Here is a 25453-nt window from a genome sequence, read left to right on the forward strand (position 1 = left end):
TGGCATAGTAGACTCTTAATAAAGTCCACAAGAATGTCATGTTTGGATCGAGAACATGACGATGCCGAAAGGAAGACTATGATCACTTCAATTGACCATCATAGGTGAAGAGTGGGGTCGGAAATAAGTCGAGCTCAATTCAAGTTGCATTTGCCACACTTTGCATCTATCAATCGTTGGATGGCAATTCAAGTTTCCCATGTATGCCGAGATTACGGTAAAACTTAGGGTGGATATGCAAGAAGACTTTGCATTTATGGTTAAGCCTAACGGTAACAGGTTATTTTAAAAAAAAAAATTGTTTTCTAGTTAATGTTATAGTTTTCAATTATAACTATCTGACCTGAATCTGGACAATTAAGATATTGATCAACAACATCATAACCCAATTTCGAGTCTAGGTGACTCGACATCATAGGTGAAGAGTGGGGTCGGAAATAAGTCGAGCCCAATTCAAGTTGCATTTGTCGCACTATGCATCTATCAATCGTTCAATGGCAATCTGAGTTTCCCACGTATGCCGAGATTATGGTAAAACTTAGAGTGGACATGCAAGAAGACTTTACATTTATGGTTAGGCCTAACGGTAATTGGTTTTTTTTAAAAAAAAATTATTTTCTAGTTAATGTTATAGTTTTCGATTATAACCACCTGACCTGAATCTAGACAATTAAGATATTGTTCGGCAACATCGTAACCCAATTTCGAGTCTAGGTGACTCGACATCATGTCGACCGACCCAATCTTGACCCAAAATACCACCTATTCCAGTTTCCACATGGTCTCCATCATGCGCCCAATTTTTGTCAATATGTGCTAGCATCATCTTTATGTATGGCTATACAAGTTAATCCCTAGCAGCTTTACTCCTTGCCTAGAGTTCTTTTTTTAGGGGGCTCACATGCTCCCACCAATCCATCAAGCCATGCAGTTTCAGGAACATTTTAACATTCAACCACAAATTTTAACATTAATTATAGTTGCAACTGAAACTGGCAAGCATTGTTTGCATTCTCTTCATGACATCGAATTCTACGAATAATTCATCGAATTTGTTATCTATTAATTTGTTTTGTTTTTCTTTCAGACTCTGCCATCTAATGCTACTCTTCACAACCTCTATCGCTATAAATTCTGGCCATGAATTTATGGATTTTTGTTCTATCATTCTTTTATTAATTGCAATCCTGTCAAAATTAGGCAAGTATATATTATTTTCCTTCTGAACATTGAATTCCCTCTAAACATCATCCTATGCTCCCTTGTCTATTACTCTCTTCTAAACTTTATCATCTGGCGCTGCTTTTCCTCTAATCCAACTACAATTGCAAGCCCTCTTCCACAAATACTTCCTTATAGAACTTTAAGCTATAGAGAAGCTTTGGATCATAGAAAAGAGAAGTCATGGATGTGGCACAATACAAGAGGCAGTATGAAGATCTTACTTGGAAGTTGCATCGTGAGGTGAGTCTTAGAAGATGAAGACCTGCATGGTTTGAACCCTGTAATTTCCGAGCCTTTCGAATTCTTTTTGGCTGATAGAAACTTATGTTTCCTCAAATGTTGTGGATTCTTTGGTGCTGCGAAGGGGTATGTAGATGGGAATTTCAGACAGCTACAGCAGTTTGAAGAGAATACCCCAGGCTTTCTTTTTGACACGATGGCCCTCTACTTCAGGAATACTGAGAACACCATCAACGAAATAAACAAGCTTCTGTGAGTTCTACCCATTCTAAATCCCCTTTTCTTTTCTTTTCTTCATCTTTTTCATGAGAAAAGTAGCTTATCCATGTACTCTTGTGTCTAATAAAGAAGACAAGAAAGCGTGGATTTTGACCAAATCGATAACCATCTCATCAAGTTGAAAGGAAGCACCGCCAGGTATTCACATTACCTATTCTTTTTAGTCTCACATGAAACTCTCATGCAAATTCTTGTGAGAAGGCTCTTAAACTAGATGAAAAATGAGTACTATCTAAAGTTGTTGCCTTTGATATCTGCATCAGCTTCTTTTTCAGATCAAAGATATTCTACAAGTGTTATCGTGACCAATAGGAATGTCCGTATTCATATTAATATTCGTATAATGTTGTTTTTCATCGACAATATTTGTTCATTGCGTAAAAGGTAATAATCCACTATCGAGCTTAGCGGAAGGTGGGGTCATACTAAATTAGGCCTAACATGATTAAAATTACTCTTGACTCAATCCAATCTGGCTCAAAACTACATAAGGTATCATGCAAAGAGAATACTATATATATCTGTAGGTTTTACTAGCCCTCTCTTTGATTTCCAAGGATATTTTGCCCTTTTCTCTCCCTTCTCTTTCTCTCTTTTCCTGCAAGGCACCCTCAATTCCAACCCCACAACCATTGCTTCATCCTTCCAAGAACACCACCAGTTTCGCAGCCACCATTTCTCTTCCCCCTCTCTATTCCACAGCTACCCCAAGAATGAAAAATTATCCCATAAAGATTCTAATCTTGAATTTTAGTTTTTATCTTAGATTTGTTAGGGGTTAAGTCTTGCAAAATAGATTAGGTTAGAATTAAATGGGTGACCTAAAATGACCCATGGGTGGGTATGGGTTGAGAGGTTTTCACCTGATTTCGAGTCGGGTCAGGTATGGATCAAATTTTTGTATATTGCTATGCAAAATTGACTCGACTTGACCAATTGCCACCCTAGGTTTATCAGAGATATTGAAATGTCAAAACTGTAGAATCCCAATGCAACTAAAATATGGAATAAGAAAGTATCACTAAAAGATGAAATTGTAACCATTTCCTAAATTCTTTTTGTATTTGTATACATTAATGTGCGCGCGCGCGCACACACACACATGCACACTCATACATATATGTATATACGTTGGTAGGTACTCACGTACGTATGTATGTGCATATACATGCATGTATTAAACCTTTGATTGGCCGCTAGGCTATCGATCAACCGATGAGTCACTACTAGCACTCGGGATGCTATTTGCTGGCTTGGGTTGCTGAGGCGAGAATGGGGATGCATTCATGGACAGGCAACAATGGGTGTTTTTGGATTTGCCTCATGATCAAGGACTTATCATCTACCATATGATTGAAAAGGCATCAATTGATCACTTAGACATCAATCGACAACAATTGGTTGTTTACACTTAGACAATGCTCATCAATAGTTTGGATAGGGCTAGCCTTTTTCTAGTTTGAAAGCAAAGTATATGTGTTTGCATTCGAACATAATTCTGGCTAAAATTTTATGGAACTTATATCTGTTTTCCCTTCTAAAGAAATAATAAATGTGTGCATTAGCTTTTAGACTTATGGCAACAAATTAGTAATTCATACCACATCCTATATGATGATGTTCATATATCATCTTAAATAACCAAATCATTGTGCATACTTATTGTTCTCCTTCCTTTTAACAGTGTTGGTGCTCAAAGATTAAACGATATATGCACATCAGCTCAAAATCATTGCTGGAATAACAGCAAGGAAGGGTGAGGTTTTAATTTGATGTATATTATTTTGTTCACTACTTGCAATATTTTGTTTACAAAATATACTATTGTTGTTAGAAATTAAAATCGAAGCAATGTGCATTCTCACCTACCTTTATTTGATTTGTTTTAGAAATTTCCACTTTAAAAAACTAGTATGGCTTGGTGCAGATGTTTGATGCACATACAACAATTTAAGCAAGAAATGTTCGCGTTACGTGACAAACTTACATCACTATTCCAGGTATGAAGATTTCATCCTTAAACATAACGCGATGCAGGATCGAATATTTTGCTAAATTTTCTTTACATTTACCTTTCATGGCTTGTAGCTGGCTCATCTTATCCATGTACTTGGGGGGAAAGCTTAGAGAAGGCAAGGCTTTTGGTTGGAAATTATGGTGAAAAAGAAGAGAAGCCTTTGTTTTTCAATCATCTGTGTGATCACTATGTTAGGGAGCATCTCTTCATGTCATGTTTAAATGATAACTTCTTTTTTTTTCTTTTTTTTTCTTTTTTTTGGGTTTGTGATGAACTGATATGCGACAAAGAGCCAGTCATCTAGTTGTTGTTTTTTTTAATTATATGAATACAGTCAAATATGAAACTTGTTAGATTATGTATAAAACTAAATGATAGTGGTGTTGTCAATGTTGGGAGTGATTTAAAGAAAAGAAGATGAAGAAGAAAAAGCTAGGCAATAATGGTCAGCAATATACATGATATGGAATTATAAATGGAATGACACATAGACAACTCCTTGTTTCTATTTTTCAGCCCACAAGTCTTAACATGTATGCCTAAGGAGAATCCCCATCACTACAAAACAAGAATATAAACTTTGTTTCTCATACTAGATAATTTGGATTTTTTTTTCTGAGGGGATATATTTGGATATTTATAATGAGAATTATGGAATTTGGATGGGCAGTTCCAGAGTCTAGAGATACTTTAGCATCATGTTTAATTAAGTAGATTTTAACTTGTAATTTTTCACTGATTTATAAAAGTAAAAAATGGATAAACGTGCAAAGCACTTGCATGAACTATTATAATGTGATACAGAGTTAAAAGAGAACTTAGAGAAGCCATGTAGAAGGGTAACGAAGGTATCTTTCTTTCTCTTTCCAACTGTTATATATGGAAGTGTGAAGTTCTCAACTACGAGGTGATTTAAAGAAGAATTCATTAGTTGTTGGCTTTAAGCTACTACCCTCGCTCGCTGACCGAGGTCTTCAACAGGCTCCTGCACAGCATGGAAGGAGTCAGTTGATATGCTTCATCACTTGGCCGAGCCATGGCGAGCTCCATTACAGCATGACTCGCACCCAAAGGCACAGGTTGCCACCTAGAACCTCAATTAGTGGTAGCCAAGAACAAGTAGAAATTAAGCTCCACAAATTGAACTGATCATATTATTGAACGAGGCGTTGACGAAGGAATTAGAAGTAGATTCATCTACCTACAACCCAAAGGAATCTCTTCTTGAGGACAAGGAAATATGATGGATCTTGGCTCCGGTGGAGGGTCCATTCAATTGGAGGGTTTTGCTAAACCTAAGTGTTTGGCTTGGAGGAAGGTGATGTGGTTGATTCCAAAAGACTGCAGATCGATCGAACTAGCCATGGGAAAGAGTCTAGCTGAGGGCAAGTAAGATAATTAGATCACTTCCAAGAAGCCATCAAGAAAAACGGATCGACACCTCGATATGTGACCGTGCACATGGAATGAGACCAATCAACTAGGTGCTGATTAATAAAATACCACGCCAATGTCGACCTTCCTAATTAAGGTCGGGCAAGTTCGAGGGCAACTTGCTGCCATCGAATTCGAGCTGTAACTTGTTGGAGATGCATTTGGGATAAAAGGGATGTTTCCTGTGGATATCATAGTTGGAATCAACTAGGTGCTGATTAATAAAATATCATGCCAATGTCAACCTTCCTAATTAAGGTCGGACAAATTCGAGGGCAACTTGTTGCCATCGACCATTCAAGCTTTAATTTGTTGGAGATGCATTCAGGATAAAAGGGATGTTTCCTGTAGATATCATAGTTGGGGCAATACAATGCTCACCATCTTCTTCTTATTCTTCTTTTTTTTTTTTACTACAACAGAATGACTCATACACTTCTAGTATGAATATATCCAAAAAAGTCAAAAAATAACAAGTCTCGGAACGCTCTAGGCAGCTCCCTCTCACCAACCCAGAGAGCTCCTCCAGAGTGGTCAACCACATACGAGGCCACCAAATCTGTAGCTCCATTGGCCTCAGCGAGCTCTATTACGGCGTGACTCGCACACAAAGGCACAAGTTGCCACTTGGAACCTCAATCGGTGGTAGCCAAAAACAAGTAAAAATTAAGCTCCACAAATTGAACTCATATTGTTAATCGAGGAGTTGACGAAGGAAGAAGAAGTAGATTCATCTACGTACAACCCGAAGGAATCTCTTCTTGAGGACAAGGAAATATGATGGATCTTGGCTCCGATGGAAGGTCCATTCAGTTGGAAAGTTTTGCTGAACCTAGGTGTTTGGCTTGGAGGAACTGATATGATTGATTCCAAAAGACTGTCGATCGACTGAACTAACCATGGGAAAGATTCTAGCGGAGGGCAAGCTAGATAATTAGATCACTTTCAAGAAGCCATCAAGGGAGATGGATCGACACCTTGATATATGACCATGCACATGTAACGAGACCAATCAACTAGGTGCTGATTAATAAAATATCATGCCAATGTCGACCTTCCTAATTAGGGTCGGACAAGTTCGAGGGCAACTCACTGTCATCGACCATTCGAGCTTCAATTTGTTGGAGATGCATTTGGGTAAAAGGGTTGTTTCTTATGGATATCATAATTGGGACAAGACAATGCTCACTATCTTCTTCTTTTTCTTCTTGCTACAGCGGATGACTCATACACTTCTAGTATGAATATATCTAAAAAAGTCAAAAAATAACAAGTCTCGGAGCATTCTAGGCAGCTCCCTCTCACCAACCCAGAAAGCTCCTCTAGAGTGGCTAGCCATATACAAGGCTACTCAATCCGTAGCTTCCTTGGCCTTCTTGTAAATATGCTTGATCTGAAAGATAACGTCTCCACTTACCATGGCCCGAATAATGCTCACTGTCTTCTTCGTAGAGGATGCAATTGTTAGAGCGTCGCTTTGCAAAGGCTAGATACATACATCCTGCCACTTGTGTGCCATCATCACTACATCAGATACTTCTACTCAGGAGTGGAATCTTGGTGGACGGGATCAAGAAGTAGTCTATTAACTCAGCTGTAGCATGATGCATAAAGCACATATCAACCTGGCGGATATGGTGATATATGGCAATAGTTGCTATAAAAGGACACTGAAGGCCAAACAAAGCTCTCTCTCTCTCTCTCTTTCAACAATACTTATGAATATCATAGACTTTCGGTCCTTTTTATCTAAATTCAATATTTGTAACCTCATAATCTACCCTAGTGATTAAGGAGGGGCCTGTCCTTTGACAAAGCAAACAGCCATTTACTAGCTCAATAGCGAAAGATAATGAAGGTATATATCTTTCGTTATCTCTCTATAGTTATCTTGGTTACCAATTTATTCTCAACTCTCATGGGAGTGTGAAGTCCTTAATTGTGAGGCAATTTGTCCATGGTCATCGACCACTTCCCATGCATCATAAGAGCAGGTCGTCACCCTTCCTCGTTATTCATAATTGGTTCGTTGTTCAGCAAGAGGCTGAAGGGTCAACAACACATGATAAACTTTAGAGGCTAAAAGGCTATCATTTTTCTTTGCATGTCACAATTAATGATGCAGCCACGGATCAAAGGCATTCAGAATTTCGTCCAGACAGTCAAACATGCATCAATGTCAGCTCCAACTAATCTACTACCATGTAAAAATCAATGCCTGGAAGAGACCGATGGGATTCCTGTCTCTCTTTGATGCTACCCCTCCTTGACTCTTTTAGATTTATATAGAGTCCTCCATATAGTTAACTAGACAAAAACCACCTGACACAACTAGAAATTGTGGGGGTCATAATTGCCAAACCTTTCTTATAGTTGTTTGATTTTCCTTTTTTTTTTCTCAATCAAATGCTCTTGCCTAATTGCATCTCTGTTTATTTTTCACATGCTTAAAGATAATAAGATTGACAGGACAACGAGAAATTGTGACTTATTTTAGGCTGCTCATGTGTATCAGGAAGCAAATAGAACTGCAGACTGGGTTGCCTCCTTCGCTGCTCACCACTCGAGAGAAGTTCTTTGGATATGTTTTATAGCTGTCCCTCCACCCTTACGCCATCTCCTTTTCCTCGTCTCTACTGGTTATACTCACACTAGAGCAGTCGTTGTACCAAAAAATAATAATAATAAGATTGCACTTACCAAGGCATGGTAATTAATCAAGTTCGAAATCCTTTAGGCAACACCATCTATCTTAATTCGTTTAGTGGTGTGTTTAGTCCAAATATATGTCTCATGACATGAGAGGAGACTTGAGGAGTCCTAATTTAGATAAGAAAGAAAGTTTAAATTCTTAAGTTTTACCAATATGTATAATTAAAAACTCATTTGCTTCAAATGCAATATTTATCAAGCACATGCAAGCGAAAAAAATAAGTTTGGTAGGTAATCAGGACAAGCTTCAATGCTCCATGCTGCATGAACCTTGTCTGCATTTACATGAAAAGTGTGTTGGGTGACAACCATGGCCAAACATGAAGAAAAGGGACCTAGAAGTAGATTGTGATGATGTGACATGAAAAGAAATGGATCAAAACCTATGGCCCTAAAAGATGTAAGTTGAAATATATGCACAAGTTTGTTTTTTTTTTTTTCGGGTTTTTGATGTTGACTGTTGCTTCATACCTACCCTTCCATCGGCCAAAAAAATCTCTCTTCTATCATTTTCTAAGCTTCAATGAGCTATCTTTGCTGCCCAACTGCCTCCGTCTTCTCACTTACCCGTCGACTTCTAAGAGAAGGATCAAAATGTAGACAAAACTTATGACCATGACTATCAATTGATCTAAATACATCATGTTAGGCTTGAGTTCAACTCAAGATAAGCTCAAATCAAGCTTGAATATAATTGAATCAAGCTTGAACTTGGTTTATAGACTCGAAATCAGCATCAAACCAAGCATGAAAACTCAGCTCAATCGGAATTGATTTGATGAGGCTTGAAATTGATAAAATATCTTCTAATATACATTAGTTAGCATAAATCAACTGTTGGATGTAATCCAACAGCTAATCTTTGGTTCTCATTGCATATAATCAACCATTGAGTCGAAGTCGAATTAAGCTTGAATTAAGCTAAGTTCATGTCCTATTCGGGCTCAATAAGTTTGAATCGATTTTGAATTAATAGAGTATTATTTAGCTCTCCATTTGAAACTTGCCTAGAATTAGACTTAATCAAGTGATAAACAAGCCAAGCTTATGCTTGATTTTCAACCTCGAAATCGATCAAGCTCGACCTTGCCTTGAATACAAAAGGCAGCATTGTTTGCCACGTCATGAACATGTTTTTCTCAAGAAGAAGGGCCGTTGGATGCCGTGTGTCCACAACTTTCTACCAAGAAGTCAAGCACAAACATACATAAAGGTGAGGAAGGTGCAGTACACGGAGAACAAAATATTTGTTTATCAAAAAAAAAAATGTTCCAATTAAAAACTTGAGAAGAAAAAAAAACAGAAAAAGGGATTTTGGATGCCCAAGTCTGCCTAACCAATTTCTCGTGGCATCTAAAGATGTGGAACATCATGCGCGAGAAGTCCTCATCATGCAAGGATTTATTACACATCTCTACTCGCCCCATGGAGAAGGTAGATGCTGCAAGGTAGATGTATGATAGCCTCCATTTTTAGGGTTCAGGTTGCATCTTTTATAAGATCAGTTGATTTTCTTTCACGATGTCGACCATTAAATTATGTCTTATACGGTTCTCAAAATATTCTAAACTTTTTTATTCATCCGGTTTTGAAATAACCATTGCACAGTCCACACTACAAGAAAATACACTTTCAGCGACCACTTTTGGCGACTAAATGAATAGTGGTCGCTGCAAATAAGGCTATTTGCGACCAACATCCTTGTTAGTTACTGAATGATTGTCCTACACCGACTAAATGCATATTTGGTCGCGGAAACTCAAAACCAAGTTGGCGGGGTGGAGGTAAAACGTTTGGCGACTAAAGTTTGGTCGCTGAAACTAAGGCTATCTGCGACCAACATCCTTGTTAGTTACTGAATAATTGTTCTACACCGACTAAATGTATATTTGGTCGTGGAAAATCAAAACCAAGTTGGCGGGGTGGAGGTAAAACGTTTGGCGACTAAAGTTTGGTCGCTGAAAATAAGGCTATCTGCGACCAACATTCTTGTTAGTTACTGAATAATTATTCTACACCGACTAAATGCATATTTGGTCACGGAAAAGTAATACCAAGTTGGCACGAGTCCAATATTTCGCGTTGGCTGGAGGTAAAACTTTTGGCGACTAAATTTTGGTCCTTAAAGGTTCACCTCCAGTGACTAAAAAAAATTTAGTCTATGAAAATTTTTACGAATGACGCCTTTTTCCAATGAAAAAATTGGGCAGAAAATTTGAATTTTTTAGTGACCAAAATTTTAGTAGTGGAAGGTTCCCATAAAACCGAACGATGTTGTACTAGCCCCTGTAAGATGCTAATTTCTAAGTTATAAAAAAAAAAAAAAAACTGCTTATTTTCAAACGGTGCCATTTGACACCTTAATGCACTTAGGCATGCATATCCTCGTCTCTTCGGCTAAATCTCAATCCCACAACTTTTCTTCATACTTAAATTCTTTTTTATTTTTATTATTATAATATAAATTTAAAAGCTTGAGCTCGGTGCTTGACTCCTTGTCAAATAAATATACGGATCGACAGGATACACGGCATGCGGACGTGGGATTGAGAACCGAAAAAGCAAAGAAATTAATGCTCATCTCAATTGATCGGTCTTCCATCAGAACCATCAATCTTTCCTCTGCAAAATAGTTCATTTAGAGCATTTTAGATCAATATATTCTTCTATGAGTCGTGTACAACAGCAGCAATATTACGCCGATTCTTCCAATGCATCAACAGGAATTCGATCCTCGATCCAAGTCCATGCTGGCTTCTTCACCACATGGTTCTATGCAACCCTGCAGCATTGTCCCAACAACCATCAGCTGGCAAGGTCTCTATTATTGTAGCTAATGGAACTCTTGAATAAATTATTCTAGTCTAACAAGGAACTTCAAAGGAAGATTTATCGTTTGAAAGAAGGAGCTTCAAGGGGGGAGAGAAAGAGAGTTGGGCTGGTCCCTATTTCTTTCTTTCCAACCTGCATTGTTGGAAAAGCATAAGAAACTAAGGAGCTCTCTCACCCACCTAGTTCCTGAAGGGTCCCAATAAGAGCATTAATCTCCTTCCTCCTGTAAATACTCTCCTATTTTCACTCCTTAATAAAATTAGGGGAAATCCCTTCATTTTTTTAACAAAAAAAAGGAAAGAAGGATAAATGGGAATCCTAATTGTTGCACCCTTTTTCCTAGTGACCGAAAAATTTGAGTTCGAGTCTTGAGTGGTGCATCCAAGTATTTGAATCAGGGTAATTATAAACATATGGATCTCCTAATCCTCACCCTCTCTTCGTCTCTCTCTCCCGACACCATGGCCTTCTGCGCTCAGAAGCTACCCTTGGGCGCCCAAATACCCCTCTCCGGTTCCGCCCGCCATCGCCGCTCCGCTTCCACCTCCGCCGACGCGGCGGCCCCGGTGTCCGCCGCCCATCACCCCGAATGCGTCCTCTCATCCGCCAAAACCCCATCGCCCAAATCCCCCACCAACTCGACCCGCAAGAAAACCCTAGCAGCGGCGGCGGTTGGGGCTGGGGAGGCTTCCGCGGGGGCGATGGTGGAGGCTTCTGGTCTCAGATATTCTCTCCCCTCGCGGCGATCACGAGGGAGGAGGAGCCCGCGGCCGGCGGCGGCTCGGAATGGGACTCACACGGCCTGCCGGCCAACATTGTTGTCCAGCCGAGCAAGCTGAGCGGGTTCAAGCGTTACAAGATCTCGGAGATCCTCTTCTTCGATCGTCGCCGGGCCACCACCGTCGCCGGCACCGAGGACTCCTTCTTCGAGATGGTCTCCCTCCGCCCCGGCGGCGTCTACACCAAGGCCCAGCTCCAGAAGGAGCTCGAAACCCTAGCCTCCTGCGGCATGTTCGAGAAGGTCGATCTCGAGAGCAAGACCAAGCCGGACGGCACCCTCGCCCTCACCGTGTCCTTCGTTGAGAGCACCTGGCAGTCGGCCGATGCCTTCCGGTGCATCAACGTCGGGCTGATGCCCCAGACGAAGCAGATGGAGATGGATCCGGACATGACCGATAGGGAGAAGCTGGAGTACTTTCAGAGCCAGGAGAGGGACTACCGGAGGAGTCGAACGGTCCAAGCCGTGCCTGCTGCCCTTCCCGGTGCAGCGGGAGGTGCTACAGATGCTTCAGGAGCAGGGGAAGGTCAGCGCGAGGCTGCTGCAGAGGATCCGGGACCGGGTCCAGAAGTGGTACCACGATGAGGGGTATGCTTGCGCCCAGGTCGTCAATTTCGGCAATCTGAACACGAGGGAGGTGGTGTGTGAGGTCGTCGAGGGGGATATCACACAGCTGGTTGTCCAGTTTCAGGATAAGCTCGGGAATGTCTGCGAAGGGAATACCCAGCTTGCTGTTGTTCGTCCGGAGCTGCCCAAACAGGTGAATTTATTTTTACCTTAATAGTGCTGGAGCTTTTAGTTTTTCATAGTTGATAAATGCTTGATTTTTTTGCTAATTTTTTGATGTCTATTCATATTCCATAAGATGAAAACTAGGATAGATGGGAGATGAAAACCTTGAACGCTTTCATCATTGTTTAATTTGTTCCAATGCTGATGATTGAATGTGCTGGCAGACAGACATGTGAAGTGTTGGAAAACAAAGTGTGTTTATAGGCGGCACCTTACCTTTCCTTTTGATTTGAGATTTCATCTGTATTTGACATGGTCATTAGCTTTTAAAGTGGTTCATTGGTAAACATAGGAAAAGTTTATATCATGGTGATGATACCACTATCATCTCCAAATCTTAATTGTTGAAGGTGACTCGGAGAAGGTAATCACTTGATTAAGTCTTGATGGAGAACATGAAAATCTCCACTAGTGTTTGATGAATTCATAATCATAGCGGGGCATGGCCAATGAGGTGGACTAATGAAACTTATGATGGGTAGCTTCCTTTCAGAGAAGGTAGAAACTGGTACATGTATTGTTGCTAGGCTTAGCTACCTTGATTTTGGATAGAAGGGGGCAAGCAGGATACCTGAATGTGAGATGATCGCTAGTTTTCCTTGGTCCCCATTTCAAGATTTAGCTCATACTTGAAGGGGGAAACACTAGTGCAGAATGTAAAGATAGGCCAATATGACCTTATTGTTGTGTCTGCTCAGGACATTATCATTGATTGATGCTTTAATCGAGATTTAGGCTCTAAATCAGAACATTTTATTTATTCAGACATGAAAGGGGCAGATTGGTAAGCAAGATACAAACCAATCCATGAATTTGAGATGAATGCTAGTATTCTCTTGTATCCATTCCAAAATTTGTCCGTCTTCTTTTTGAACATATTGCAGAATGTAGATATTGGCTAATTTGACCCCAATGTCACGCCTGCTTAGGACATCATCACTCATTGATGTTTCAATTGAACTCCATTCTTTTTAAATCAGGATATTTTATTATATCTAGACTTGTGAGGGGCAGATTAGCAATAAAATGTCTGTTTCACTCGCCTGTCAAGGGAAAACGAGTCAGTTTGCTCTGGAAACAGCTTGATACCAGTTCTTTTACTTACAATAGCTTCCATTTGTTATGGACAATTGTTTCCATTTATTAACTTAAGAAATGTGCATTTTGGTGCCTACGATGCATATCAGTTTTAATCATTTATGCTCGCTTCCTTTATAATCTGATATCATGTTCTTTTCCTTTCAAGTTTATTTCTTAAATCTGCAGCTTAACTTTGATGATCACCTGGCTGTTTCTTGCACAATTTTCTTATCAAGGTTAATACTTGTGGAATAGATATGGTGCTATTTGTGTACGTATGAGAGTGGTTTTGTGAGGAGGGGTTTATGTATTCAACTGGTGGTACAAATACTCGTTGGTATGTATTCTCATTTATATTACGTAGGTTATTTAGAGATTTGGACCAAATTAAGCGAAATGTCATTGTGAACTTATACTTGAATTTCAGTTTATTATTTTTCACATGTGGTTATTGATTGTATATTCTTTTTTGCTTTCTCAGATACATGGTGGAGTTATGAGCATGTGAAATCTAGTTTCTAGTATATGGATAGCTTTTGTTCAGATGATCATGGTGGAGTTGTCTACAAGCAGAATCCAGTTTTTGGTATAAGAATATTTTTGTCTACGTGATGGTTGTTTGGATGAATAGCAAGATCAGATATTTTAGGATTTTTAATTTATATTTTGATGTATTTGGTGATGATTATCACCTTAACATATGGTATGGATGAAACATTTTGATGTATGGTTAATATATAGGTATGCTTGACTTTAGACTTTTAGATGATGATATTTCTAATGAATTATTATGGATTCTCCAACATTGTGTATATTTCTATTTGGATGAGCAAATGTATTGTGCAATATGGATATTGGATAGGCTGTGTTGGTTGTACAGGATTTGGAACGAGCCCAAAAATAAATATTAAGCTTATAATTTGAATTGTTAATTAAATACAGGTTAATACTTTCTGCCACCAAAAAATGTTTGATGCCAATGCATTCCAATACATTCTGCGACCAAACTATTGGTGGGGGAAGATAGACATTCAGTGACCATTGTTTTGGTAGCGGAAGACAAACCTTCTACGACCAACTATTTGGTCGGTGTTGAAATTAGCGACAACAGATTTGGTCGCTGATAATTTTCTTCGGCAACCAAACGTTGGTCGTTGTTGGTGTACCTTAGGTGACCACACAATATTGGTCGCCAAAACCTTTCAGTGACTAGGGTTCGGCGACGAAGGGTATGCTAGTCGCGAAAAGATTTCGGCGACCAAATATGGTTATTCGGCGACTAGAATCTTAGTCGTTGAATATGTATTTTCTTGTAGTGCCAATAGCCGATTTCTGCAAAATGAACAGAGTGAATGCATGAAATTTACCTAGGAAATGTATAGGAGTGCATCTTTGCGACATGTATCATTACAATAACTATTGTATTATTGTTCATCCCTTTTACAATAGCTTCCAATGCCATCACAGCTTTTGGAGGGCAATATGATACAATTCTGAGAGCTAGCATACAAATGCTTCATTAGCTTCCAAAAGAGTCATGTTGAATTAAGAGACAAGAAAAATATGGCTATATATTTAATGTCCCACTGTGCTCAAAAGTATGAATACGGACACACAATCTATCATGTCTTGAAGGATAAGTTTGTTAGGCCACCAAATCGGTCCAATTGTCTTCGTCTCTATGTAGCATGCAAAGACGCAACCTGAAAGGTGCGAAGAAAATGGTACGAAGTACGAAACCACAGCCAACTTTGTCTACGGAACACTTTGCAACGGCATGTCACAGCCTGGCAGCAGTAAAATAAAAATAAAAAATAAAAATTCAGGGCTGATGATGCCCTACGATCAATTTTGTACGGCCCAAAGTGCATAATATGCCACCCTTGCATAACCCAAACCAAACAATGGATTATTTGGTACCCGGAAAAAAAAAAAAAAAAGAGAAATACGTTATGTAACAACTCAGGACCTCACCCAAAATAGCTAGCCGGAAGATATTATATGGATTTTTTGATCCTGCATAAGTACTCAAGATCTATCCCGCGAATAACCGATATGGGACAAAACATATGCCCGCACGGGTCATCACATACTCTCCTCATTCAAGTCCTGACGTCCTCGTCAGGCTAAGAGTTCAAATCCATTCAAATCAATTACAAACACCATAATCGGCCCGCGGTCAATCCCAATGAATCTGTGCTGCAGTGTCCCCTAGTTCACATAGATTATGAGCCAGATCCGCTTTGATATCATTTGTAACAAATAAGTACTTCACCCAAGATAGCTAACCAAAAGGTATTATTTGGGTTTCTTGATCCTGTATAAGTACCCAAGATCTATCTAGCGAATAACTGATGTTTGACAAAACACATGCCCGCACGAATTCCTACACCTTATATTTGATTTGGTTAGAGTTTTCAAAAAAAATAAAAAAAATAGTTTTCCATAAAAATAAAATTTTTATATTTCATGGCAAATAAAAATCCAAATGGAATATAAAAAAGTTTAATTTCCACCTACTGAAAATTGGAATAATTTTTTTCCAAAAGTGCCTTTAAACTTTTAGATAGAATAGGATAAAAAATTTTTCTTTATTTAGGGCATAAACATATTTTACATAATTTTTTTAAAAAAATTAGATGTTCAACCAAACATAAATGTATTATTTTTTTATGATCAACCAAACATACAGAAACTATTATCCCAGACATCAGCTTTTCAAAAAAAATATTTCAGTAAAAAAAAAAATTCTGCAAATCAAATGAATCTTAAAAAAAAGAGATTTTCCAATTAAAAAAAAAAGAGGAGTTCTTACTCTTAAGTGCTTCACACAATTTAATTAGAAACACAAAAACAAAATTATATCTTGTATAGCAAAGAATTTGTGCATTAGCACTATGCTTTTTCTAGTCCTTCGATCTATATTATACTGTCAGTAATTGCACATGTTATGCACATGGAGTGCTCGATTTGCTAATGTGCGATATCTGTTTGTTAAGGTCCGAATGTCCTTACAAGATACTGTTGAATTTTGATATTTATAGCAAGGAATAGAAACGCTTAGCTGTAGTCTTTTTTTCTTATGTTGTAATTCTAAACTAATCTCTCTCAGCAAAGAAGTCCAATTATTCATTTTTAAGCACATATATAATTTATTTAAAAAATTTCAAGTAAATAGCAAGAATATTATCCCTATTTTATTTTATCATATTAGCCTTTCTCTCCTACGTCCTTTCATTCATAAGATCCTACTGACCCAGCTCTCGTGCCCTCCCCGTCGGGGGCAATATCTTCAGTCTCGCTCGTTGTTGATGCATTTCATAGTATTCTCTATCTCTATCTCTGCTCTAAAAAATATATAGATATTAGTATTTTCATAAATTTAATTATTTTGAAATTAAATATTGTAATAACTTTTCACATATTCGAAATTATGAGCTGATTTAGTTACAATTTCTAATGATTTTTTGTAAAAAATGAGAAAATGTCTCTTGTTCATGTGGCTAGTCATTCAATAAGATTGGGATGCCTAGAACCATATTAGGTGCACACAACTAAGTAGGTCCATATTATTGGACCTGTGAGCTTATATACTCCGCATAGATCCAAAATTAATTTACAATTAAACAAAATCAAATCACGTTAATTGTAATTAACAATTAATTTACAAACCTTCGTGTGGATGAAGGGGAGGAGAGGTGGCATTGAAAGGGCCGATCAATGAACACAAACTCGATACGTAATAATGTGTTTATGTCTTGCATAACAAATTCGCCGGAAATATTAGGGTTTAAATGTTCCAAGGTGTTGCCTTGTAGGAAATGGTGCGCCATGAACCAAAAAAATGGATAATTAAAAGTTTGAAATTTCTTCATCATCGAAATGCAACCTCTTATGCTCGACTCCGAGCAATTTTGTGTATCATTATTTTCTCCTTTCTAGTCTAAGAATAGTTTTTCAGCAGCTACCAATTGACTTTCACTCAAGAATCAAGAATTTCTATTCGTAATCTTTTTTTTGTGTGATTATAATCAATTCCCAGCTACTCTCAAATCTATGCCAAAGGGAGTGGTTAACCAATGCCATCACTAAAAAGCCAAGTGGTCCTGTTGCCCAAGATGAGAAAGTAATGCATCAACCAAGATGAGAAACCAGAATTCCCCAAGGAGAAGAGTGGTGTACTTGCTGTGGCAATCATATAGCTGACAATAGGAAACTTTATAAACCAAAATCCATTACCTTAGACCAACATTAAGTTATGTCAGCAGGAATTAGTAGTCTCTTGGAAGACATCCGATTAACAAAAAAATTCAGTAAAAAATAGTTAAATATTTTCAAATCCTTGCTGTGTTATATATATAGATAAACTCGATATATTCCTCGAGAGCAGATAATATTAGCATCTTTCATGGTCGAGGCTTGTTCTCTTTAACTTCTGTAATAGTATTTCTTTCTTCTTCTTCTTTTGAGAAATTTCTTCAGGAGTGCTTCAAACAGCATGAACTCGATGGAAGGATTACTAATATGAAATAAGGGACATTCAAAAGTAATCACTTAACCCAATTAGAACATTATTATCCATAAACACTGATTAGAACTTTTAAAATTTTATCTAAAAGTTTCCTTCAATTGATGTAGGATATTTATTTTAGGCATTTAACAAAAGAACTATCAAAAGTTCTATTATTTGCATTTAAGTAATACTCTACATTGATTATAGTCAGCTGACAGGTGGACCCAGAACAAGAGTGAAAGAGAGATTGGAGAGCGAGAGCACCAAGCCGAGCATCACCTCCAAGTAAATGATTAGAAATAGTAAAATATCCTACAATAGAGTTCATCTCCAAGACTCTCTCTGCCACCTCTCCTTCCTCCTCCTCCTCTTCCTCCTCCTCTCTTTTCACAGCTCCACCCACCATTGAAGCAATCATACAAACAGTTGCATTGCTCTCTTTCCACAGCTCGACCCACCATTGAAGCAATCATACAAACACTTGCATTGCTACAAACTCGCATTGGCATCATGATGAGAAGAACAGCAGTCATACTCTTTATGATATTGCTATCTTCGTGCTGGAGAAGCTTCGGAATGTTGGACCCGGCAGACTTCCTGGCCCTGCAATCGATCCGCAAGTCCCTCTACGACCTCCATGGCTCTACATTCTTCTCCAGGTGGGACTTCACCGGCGACCCCTGCACTTTCCCGGGCGTCTTCTGCTCCGGCAACCGTGTCGTCGGACTCGCCCTCGGCGACCCGCGCGCAGGCTCCCCCGGCCTCGCCGGCCGCCTCTCCCCGGCTCTCGGCAGACTCTCCGCCCTCGCCGAGCTCTCCCTCGTCCCCGGCCGCGTCGCCGGACCCATCCCCACCTCCCTCTCCCTCTGCCGCTCCCTCCGCTTCCTCGCTCTCAGCCACAACTTCCTCTACGGCTCCGTCCCCCCCTCCCTCGCCTCCCTCCGCCGTCTCCGCACCCTCGACCTTAGCTTCAACCTCCTCTCCGGCCAAATCCCCCCGGCGATCGCCGCGATCCCGGCCCTCTCCAACCTCATCCTCTGCCACAACCGCCTCTCCGGCCAAATCCCTTCTTTCCCCCTCTCCTCCCCTCTCCTCCGCCTCGATCTCAAGCTTAACTCCCTCTCCGGCGCGATCCCCGCGCTTCCGCCGTCTCTCCGCTACCTCTCCCTCGCCTCCAACCGCCTCTCCGGCCCGGTCGACCGCGTCCTCCCCCGGCTGGCCCGGCTCAACTACCTCGACCTCAGCATGAACAAGCTCTCCGGTCAGATCCCCGGCCAAGTCTTCTCCTTCCCCATCTCCTCCCTCCAGCTCCAGCGCAACGTCTTCTCCGGCCCGGTCCGGCCGGTTGGTTCGATGCCGGCCGGGGCGACGGTGGATTTAAGCCATAACCGGCTGACCGGGCCGGTGCCGGCGGCACTGGCGGCGGCAGAGAGGTTGTATCTGAATAGTAACTGGTTTTCCGGCGATGTCCCGGCGACGTTCGTGGACAGGGTAGTGGCGGGGGCGATCAGGGTGCTCTATCTGCAGCACAATTACTTGACGGGGTTTAGGATCAGCCCGGCAGCGACCATTCCGTTGAGCACGTCGCTCTGTTTGCAGTATAATTGCATGGTGCCGCCATTGGACACGCCTTGCCCGGTGAAAGCCGGCCGGCGGAAGACAAGGCCGGCGGCGCAGTGTGGATGGAGGGAGGTGTGAGGAGGAATCCCAAGAAAATTGTATTATTTTGTTTTGGAAAATATAATAGAGAGATCTTCTTCTTTTTCTATTAAAAGAAAAAAAAAAAAAGAGAGCAAGAGGCTAGGGAAAGGAAAATAAAATTTTGGAGATGGAGATTTAATTGGTTTGGATTGTCTAGGGTTGTTGCTATTTAAAGTTAGTCAAATTTATGCATGGAAGTGAACTGAAAATAAAGGGCACGATAGTTTCTCTTCTTTTTTTTTTTTTAAACTGCGCGATTATAAGTTTTAAATTGTGTTATCAATTATTTCCTCTTGGATTATAAGTTTTAAATTGCTTTCATATTTCTTTATTTGAAAGTATAAAGATATGTCGCATATTCACAAAATACAAATGGTTGTCATTTTGTTTAATTATTGGAGCCTGAGCTCTACTTGATATTCACAAGGCCAGTCATGCAATGTTGAAATTTGTGATACTTAGATCAAGTAGGGACTTGAGATAACCGGGAATGTGCTCTTTGAGAATTTAGCTTTTGTTCCCATGCATAGAGAACATGTTTCCGAAGGCATCATCAACATGTAACCAGCGACAATGAAGAAGCCGCCAAGGCTGCCTAACAAGCAGGAGCAGACAAATAAAGGAAAATATGCATAAGATGATATCATGATAACAAAAAAGAAAAGAGGAAGAAAGTGTAGTCAATGAAAAATAAAGAAATACCACTTGTTTGATTGGAGTTTTCAAAAGAGAGAGATAGAAAAGTAATATTATCTAAGGAAATAAGATTTTCATATTTCATAAAAAAGAAAAACTCATGAGAAACATGAAAAAGCTGCTTTTTCATTATTTGAAAATTAGAATTTTTTTCCAAAACTATCCTTAAGCCATCAAAATCCATGAATAAGATTATTTTCTTTATTAAGAATATAATAGATATTTCATACAACTTTTTCCGAAAAGTAAATATTCAATCAAACGTAAGCTACCCTGAAATGTACCTTTTCATGCATCATATTTTCATAAATCAACTTTCAGTAAAAAATATTTTGATGGGAGAAAAAAAATTTCGTGAACCAAACGAACCCTTAGTTCTTTTTCTTTTATCTCTCTCTTTCTCTAAGGCAGTACCTCTTGCATCTATTATGTTTGTAATTCTTTTCAATATAGTTTTAGGCATTAATTGTGCCATGAGAAAATAAAATAAACGTTGATATATTAGATATATTTGAACATCTTAGAAACAAGTTAATGCTTGCTTTTGTTTGGCTAGAAATTCTTATTCCTGCCTAGAATAACTAATTGTATTGTTTGGTTGCAATATGAAATAAAGTTGCTTTTTTAGCATAGGCCGGATATATGACATCTTTTACCCTTATCATCTATCACTTACCTATGCATATTTCTGGTTATTTTTTTCAAATAAATAATCAAGAAACCAATAAATGCCTTAATTACATGCATATATATAATATATATATATATATATATATATATATATATATATATATATATATATATATATATATATATATATATATATATATATATATATATATATATGGAACTAGATATGATTCTAAAAATGATGATTACCCTATCACAATCTCAAATAAAACTAGTGATGTGTTTCTTTAATAAGATGGGTAAATGATATACTCATCTTTGTCACTTGTCCTTTTTCAAATTTAAGATTAAATTGCAAAAGGGGAAGGGGTGGGGGACACAAGAGATGCCAAGAGAGATTAGGGAGGTAGGATAACATATGATGAAGGATAGGAGAGGAGTGTTGTTTTATTTATTATAAAAAATAAGGGCTAGCATAAATTAACGTATTTGTCATAGAATTAGTTCATAACAAGGCTTTCTTGGAATTAATTTGTCTATCGTGAGGTGCTTTGAGTGTTTAACTATTTCCCATTTATATCAGGATTTTTTTTAAGATCATCAGGAAGTCATTAATTTTATTCCAAGCCTAATGCCATCTCCATATACTAATAGGATACGACCTTAGAATACAAAGCGCGCCACTTGACACTTGTAGGATTTATGCACCATAGATGGGAGAATAGGTTTGATGCTTGAATAGCTAATATGACATGCCATGTCATATTATTGAAATACATGAATAGCTATGCTCTCTTGTTCTTTCAACAAGGCTATTTATTTTAATAAATTTTTATTGCTAATTAAAGTTCTTTCAACATTTCATTCTTCTAATGAGCATCGCAATTCCGATTCAGCTGGCCTTTCTGTATGTCCCTTAAATCCACTAATAAATGTTAGTTCTGTTGTTTATTTGGCATCTCTCTTCTAAGGCTTCGCTCTTTGAAGAGATCTAGGGTTCAAATCTTGTATATTGCTATAAATCCCATGCTAATCCACTTATTTCACTATTTCTCTTTATGGTTGATCTTTTGATTGATTAAATTCCCTTCCACTGTCATTCGAAGCCTTGATCCAAGGGGATGGAAGATCACCGCCATCCTTACTCTTTTTATGTGCATTGGACATCGAAATATCTCCTGAAGACATGCATTGCTTGTTGAGTATCACAAAAAGGTTAGGTTATAGATTTTTCCATCAAAATGGTAAAAGATGCAAACAAATGCACTCTCTTTCAACACACCAATCTTCTTCGCATCTTCTCTTTTGCAAGTTAGAAAAATTCAAGAAAATACATCCATTAAAAAGTAGTCCAATGTGCCCATAGAAAATGGATGATAAAGTTGTCAGGCCTATTCAATCAAAGTTTAGTCATCATGCTCTCCCTCATCTCTCCACAGATAAAAAGAAAAAAGAAAGCCTGTGTGCTTGGTACAAGCGGCATGTAGAGCACTTCAACGGTACCAATTTAAGAAGAATTTATATCCTATATAGCATGCACCATATGGCTATGCACGCCGTCAATCACAGCTGCTCGACTCTACGAGATTCATTCATCAAGCGCTTATTCCTGCATCAGTACATCGAGATAAATATTTGATGAATAAAATTAATAAAAACAAATAGCTATAATCGGCGGCGTGTAGCATACGATTTCTCAAACTAAACCCTACTTAAACTAAACCCTACTTAAAATCATCAGATCGACCCATTCCGTATGGTTATGAGGGGACCCAATCGCTGAAAAGTGCTTTGCCGAGGACTGCACTGTAAAAGTGGTCTCCTCGCCATCCTGTGGGCTGGTAGCCGGGTCCCTCTTCTGTTTACTTTTCCAGGGTTTCCTGCACTCACATAAATTGAATGCATGGCATGACATGGCAGCATAAACTTAAAGTGCAAGCATCATCTTCACGTGGAATCTTATGCTGAGAGTTTTTCCAAACATAACCAATTTGTTTTTGTCTATGTATATGTAAAAATTTCCATGCAAAATATCTTATTTTTGGAATTTTTGAATGCTTGTACTCCTACACACTTCGATCATTATAAAAAATATATGCACATCAACATAAAAATTATATATGAATTGCTGTTCATTATCAGAAAAAGAGTGGGCATTCTCATTATTGAAAAAAATTATATTTAACTTGGTCTACTATCTACTAGAAGCAAGAAAAATCTTTACCATAGCAAGAGGCAAGTTTGGTCCTGAGAATCATTTAAAGAAGATGAGTTATTTGTTCTTCTTGTTGCTTTTTTTTTTTTTGTGCTAAAAAAAAGAGGAAGTGGGGAGAAAAGGACAAGCCCACTTCCGCATAGCAGCGCCCACTGGGCCCCCACTCCACCAGGAGAATGTTCGATGCGGGCAGAACTAACCATGTGTTGGGCACGCCAGCTATTTTTACTCATACTCTCCCCATCCGTAGGCCCGACTCGGTTATCCCTTTGGGCCCGGAACGAACCCTCCGTGTAAGTACGTCATACCGGCACCACCGAGGCTATCAGCGGACCAATAAGCCCTCCCACCCTATGTGTCCGAGCGGGGAGCATGCGGTCTCCACATTTAATCAATGCCTGCGCGTTTCGAACTCGGACCGCACGGGTGGAAGTAATGGCCTAGTTTCACTGAGTTACCACCTCAGTGGCTTCTTGTTACTTTTCATAGCATAAAATTAGTAGAGAGAATCCAATCAATAAGCAAGTTATGAGAACAAATCGAATATCCCTATCATTCGTTTGAAGCCTTAAGAAACCGGCAGTTTTTTTCCCGAATGACGTTCTTTTGAAAATCAAGAAACCGAAAAATCCGGGGCCATCAACCGGATGTAGGTTCTTCTGCTTTTTCACAGAAAGAAACTAGATCCCATTATAACCCTTCTTGGGGGATTCCATCCAATTAGGATTGACATTTGAAACCTTAAATATAAGAAAAAAACACTCTTTTGACTATGGTTATGTCGAAAGAAGAGCGCTGACCCTAAACACTTGATCGCGGAAAAGCGGGATGGTATCTACTTCCCCATTTTCCATGATCCAACCCTATTAGGTAGAGAGGACCACACTGGGACCGAAGACATACCCATGTAATGGGACGATCCTATGTGAAGCTGATTGTCCGTCCAACCATTTCAACTTCGAACTTTCTAAATTGAGAAAGGAATGGAACTAGTCAAAGGGCTTTATAAGTTTTTCTTTTTTACTTTTCAGCTGAAGAATTATTTTTCTAAATAAAAAAAATAAAATTATGGCCTCGGTTCGGAAGGATCTTGCATGGAGCACATATAGTTGAAGTCCACCTATGAGTTCCTGAGATGAAAGCGTGCAAAAATTTCAAAAGAAGGCTATGTTTTTAAAGAAAAAAGAGGAACTTAAATTTAAATCTACAAAAGGAAAATAAAATAAAATATGTTTATCAAAAAATTCTTATCTTTATTTATTTCTAGATACCCAATGCAGCAAATTCCTTAAAAGTTGATGCGAGGAAGTAAATTTCCGCATCAAGCAAATTTGGCTGGTCCAATGATCCTGAGAGATTTCCATGTAATTTCAAATTAAAATCTAGATAAATTTGTTTGTTGTTGGTCATATCAGATTGAAATGTTAGCATGTCTCCTAATTTTAGGAGACTTGATGTGGCCCACTTGATCAAGTTTATCCACATCAGGATAAACACAACTTTGTTTAAATGATGACTTAATCCAATCTGATTAGAGATTATTCAGAATTTATCTTGTCTGGTAGTTTCTTGATGGAAAGAAACTAATTAGAGATAAACCTTAAAGATAAAAATCTAGATCCCTGATATTATAAATAGGCGGTGATCAGAGGTTAGTAATATAATTTACATAATTTATAGTAAAATAATTTACTTTATTTAATCTTCCGCTGTGCATAATAATACTTATGTTGTTGCCATGTTATTTAAACATGGATAAGGTTTTTGACCAGCTAATGTACAAAAAGTTCTCACTTATGTGAAATGATAGTTAAGCGCCGTGCCGGCAGCGGCATGTGGGTGGCCTCTCCGACCACATGAGAGGAGTAAGGAGGAGGCGGCCGCCGCCGCTGTTTAGCAAAGAGGGGCCAGTTTTGGGCTCCCTCTTCTCCTCCTTCCGATCGGGCTCGCGAGGAAGATGACGTTAGTGGATCCGGGTTTCGGGTCGAAACTCGAACCCGAAAACCCGAACTCATGTGGCCTATACTGTAGTTTTTACAGTTAACCCCCTGGAGTATGTTAATTCAGCAAACGGGGCTTCAGAAATTTATACTTAATCCGCAGAGGAAATCTGAATTACATAAAGGTCGTTGAATATGTTTAATAGAACCCTGACATACTTTATTTCACAAAAGGGGTCTTCCGAAACTTACATATGGTTCCCAGAAGTAAGTTTTATTTCATATAGGTCCTCCAATACAATTACTTGATCCATGTACTCAAGTTTCATTACAGAATAGTACACTTAATTATGTATTGCTCCCTGTAATG

The 25453-nt window shown here is 38.9% G+C and overlaps 2 protein-coding genes and 1 pseudogene across 5 annotated transcripts; all 3 read left to right on the top strand.

Moving 5' to 3' along the window:
• Nucleotides 1-1265: 1265 nt before the first annotated feature.
• Nucleotides 1266-4107, top strand: LOC148714885 (histidine-containing phosphotransfer protein 1-like). Its single transcript, XM_088717244.2, has 6 exons — nucleotides 1266-1464; nucleotides 1589-1716; nucleotides 1813-1881; nucleotides 3428-3499; nucleotides 3671-3743; nucleotides 3832-4107. The coding sequence occupies exons 1-6, from the start codon at nucleotides 1405-1407 to the stop codon at nucleotides 3868-3870; spliced, it is 441 nt and encodes a 146-aa protein (XP_088573370.1). The 5' UTR covers nucleotides 1266-1404; the 3' UTR covers nucleotides 3871-4107.
• Nucleotides 4108-10944: 6837 nt separating this feature from the next.
• On the top strand, nucleotides 10945-14191 carry LOC148714886 (protein TOC75-3, chloroplastic pseudogene; annotated as a pseudogene). 3 transcript variants are annotated; one of them, XR_016399534.1, is made up of 3 exons: nucleotides 10945-12276; nucleotides 13644-13725; nucleotides 13870-14191. The product of XR_016399534.1 is annotated as a protein TOC75-3, chloroplastic pseudogene, transcript variant X3 (transcript). The 3 variants fall into 3 exon arrangements; XR_016399532.1 differs by having other exon boundaries at nucleotides 10945-13725; XR_016399533.1 differs by lacking the exon at nucleotides 13644-13725.
• Nucleotides 14192-17767: 3576 nt separating this feature from the next.
• On the top strand, nucleotides 17768-19931 carry LOC103717236 (uncharacterized). Its single transcript, XM_039125426.3, has one exon. It carries the CDS (start codon nucleotides 18412-18414, stop codon nucleotides 19597-19599), a length of 1188 nt encoding a protein of 395 aa, XP_038981354.2. The 5' UTR covers nucleotides 17768-18411; the 3' UTR covers nucleotides 19600-19931.
• Nucleotides 19932-25453: the final 5522 nt, after the last annotated feature.

This window comes from Phoenix dactylifera, chromosome 2 (assembly GCF_051530095.1).
Source record: "Phoenix dactylifera cultivar Ajwa chromosome 2, Ajwa_hap1_PhDact_Kaust_v1.1, whole genome shotgun sequence".
NCBI lineage: Eukaryota > Viridiplantae > Streptophyta > Magnoliopsida > Arecales > Arecaceae > Phoenix > Phoenix dactylifera.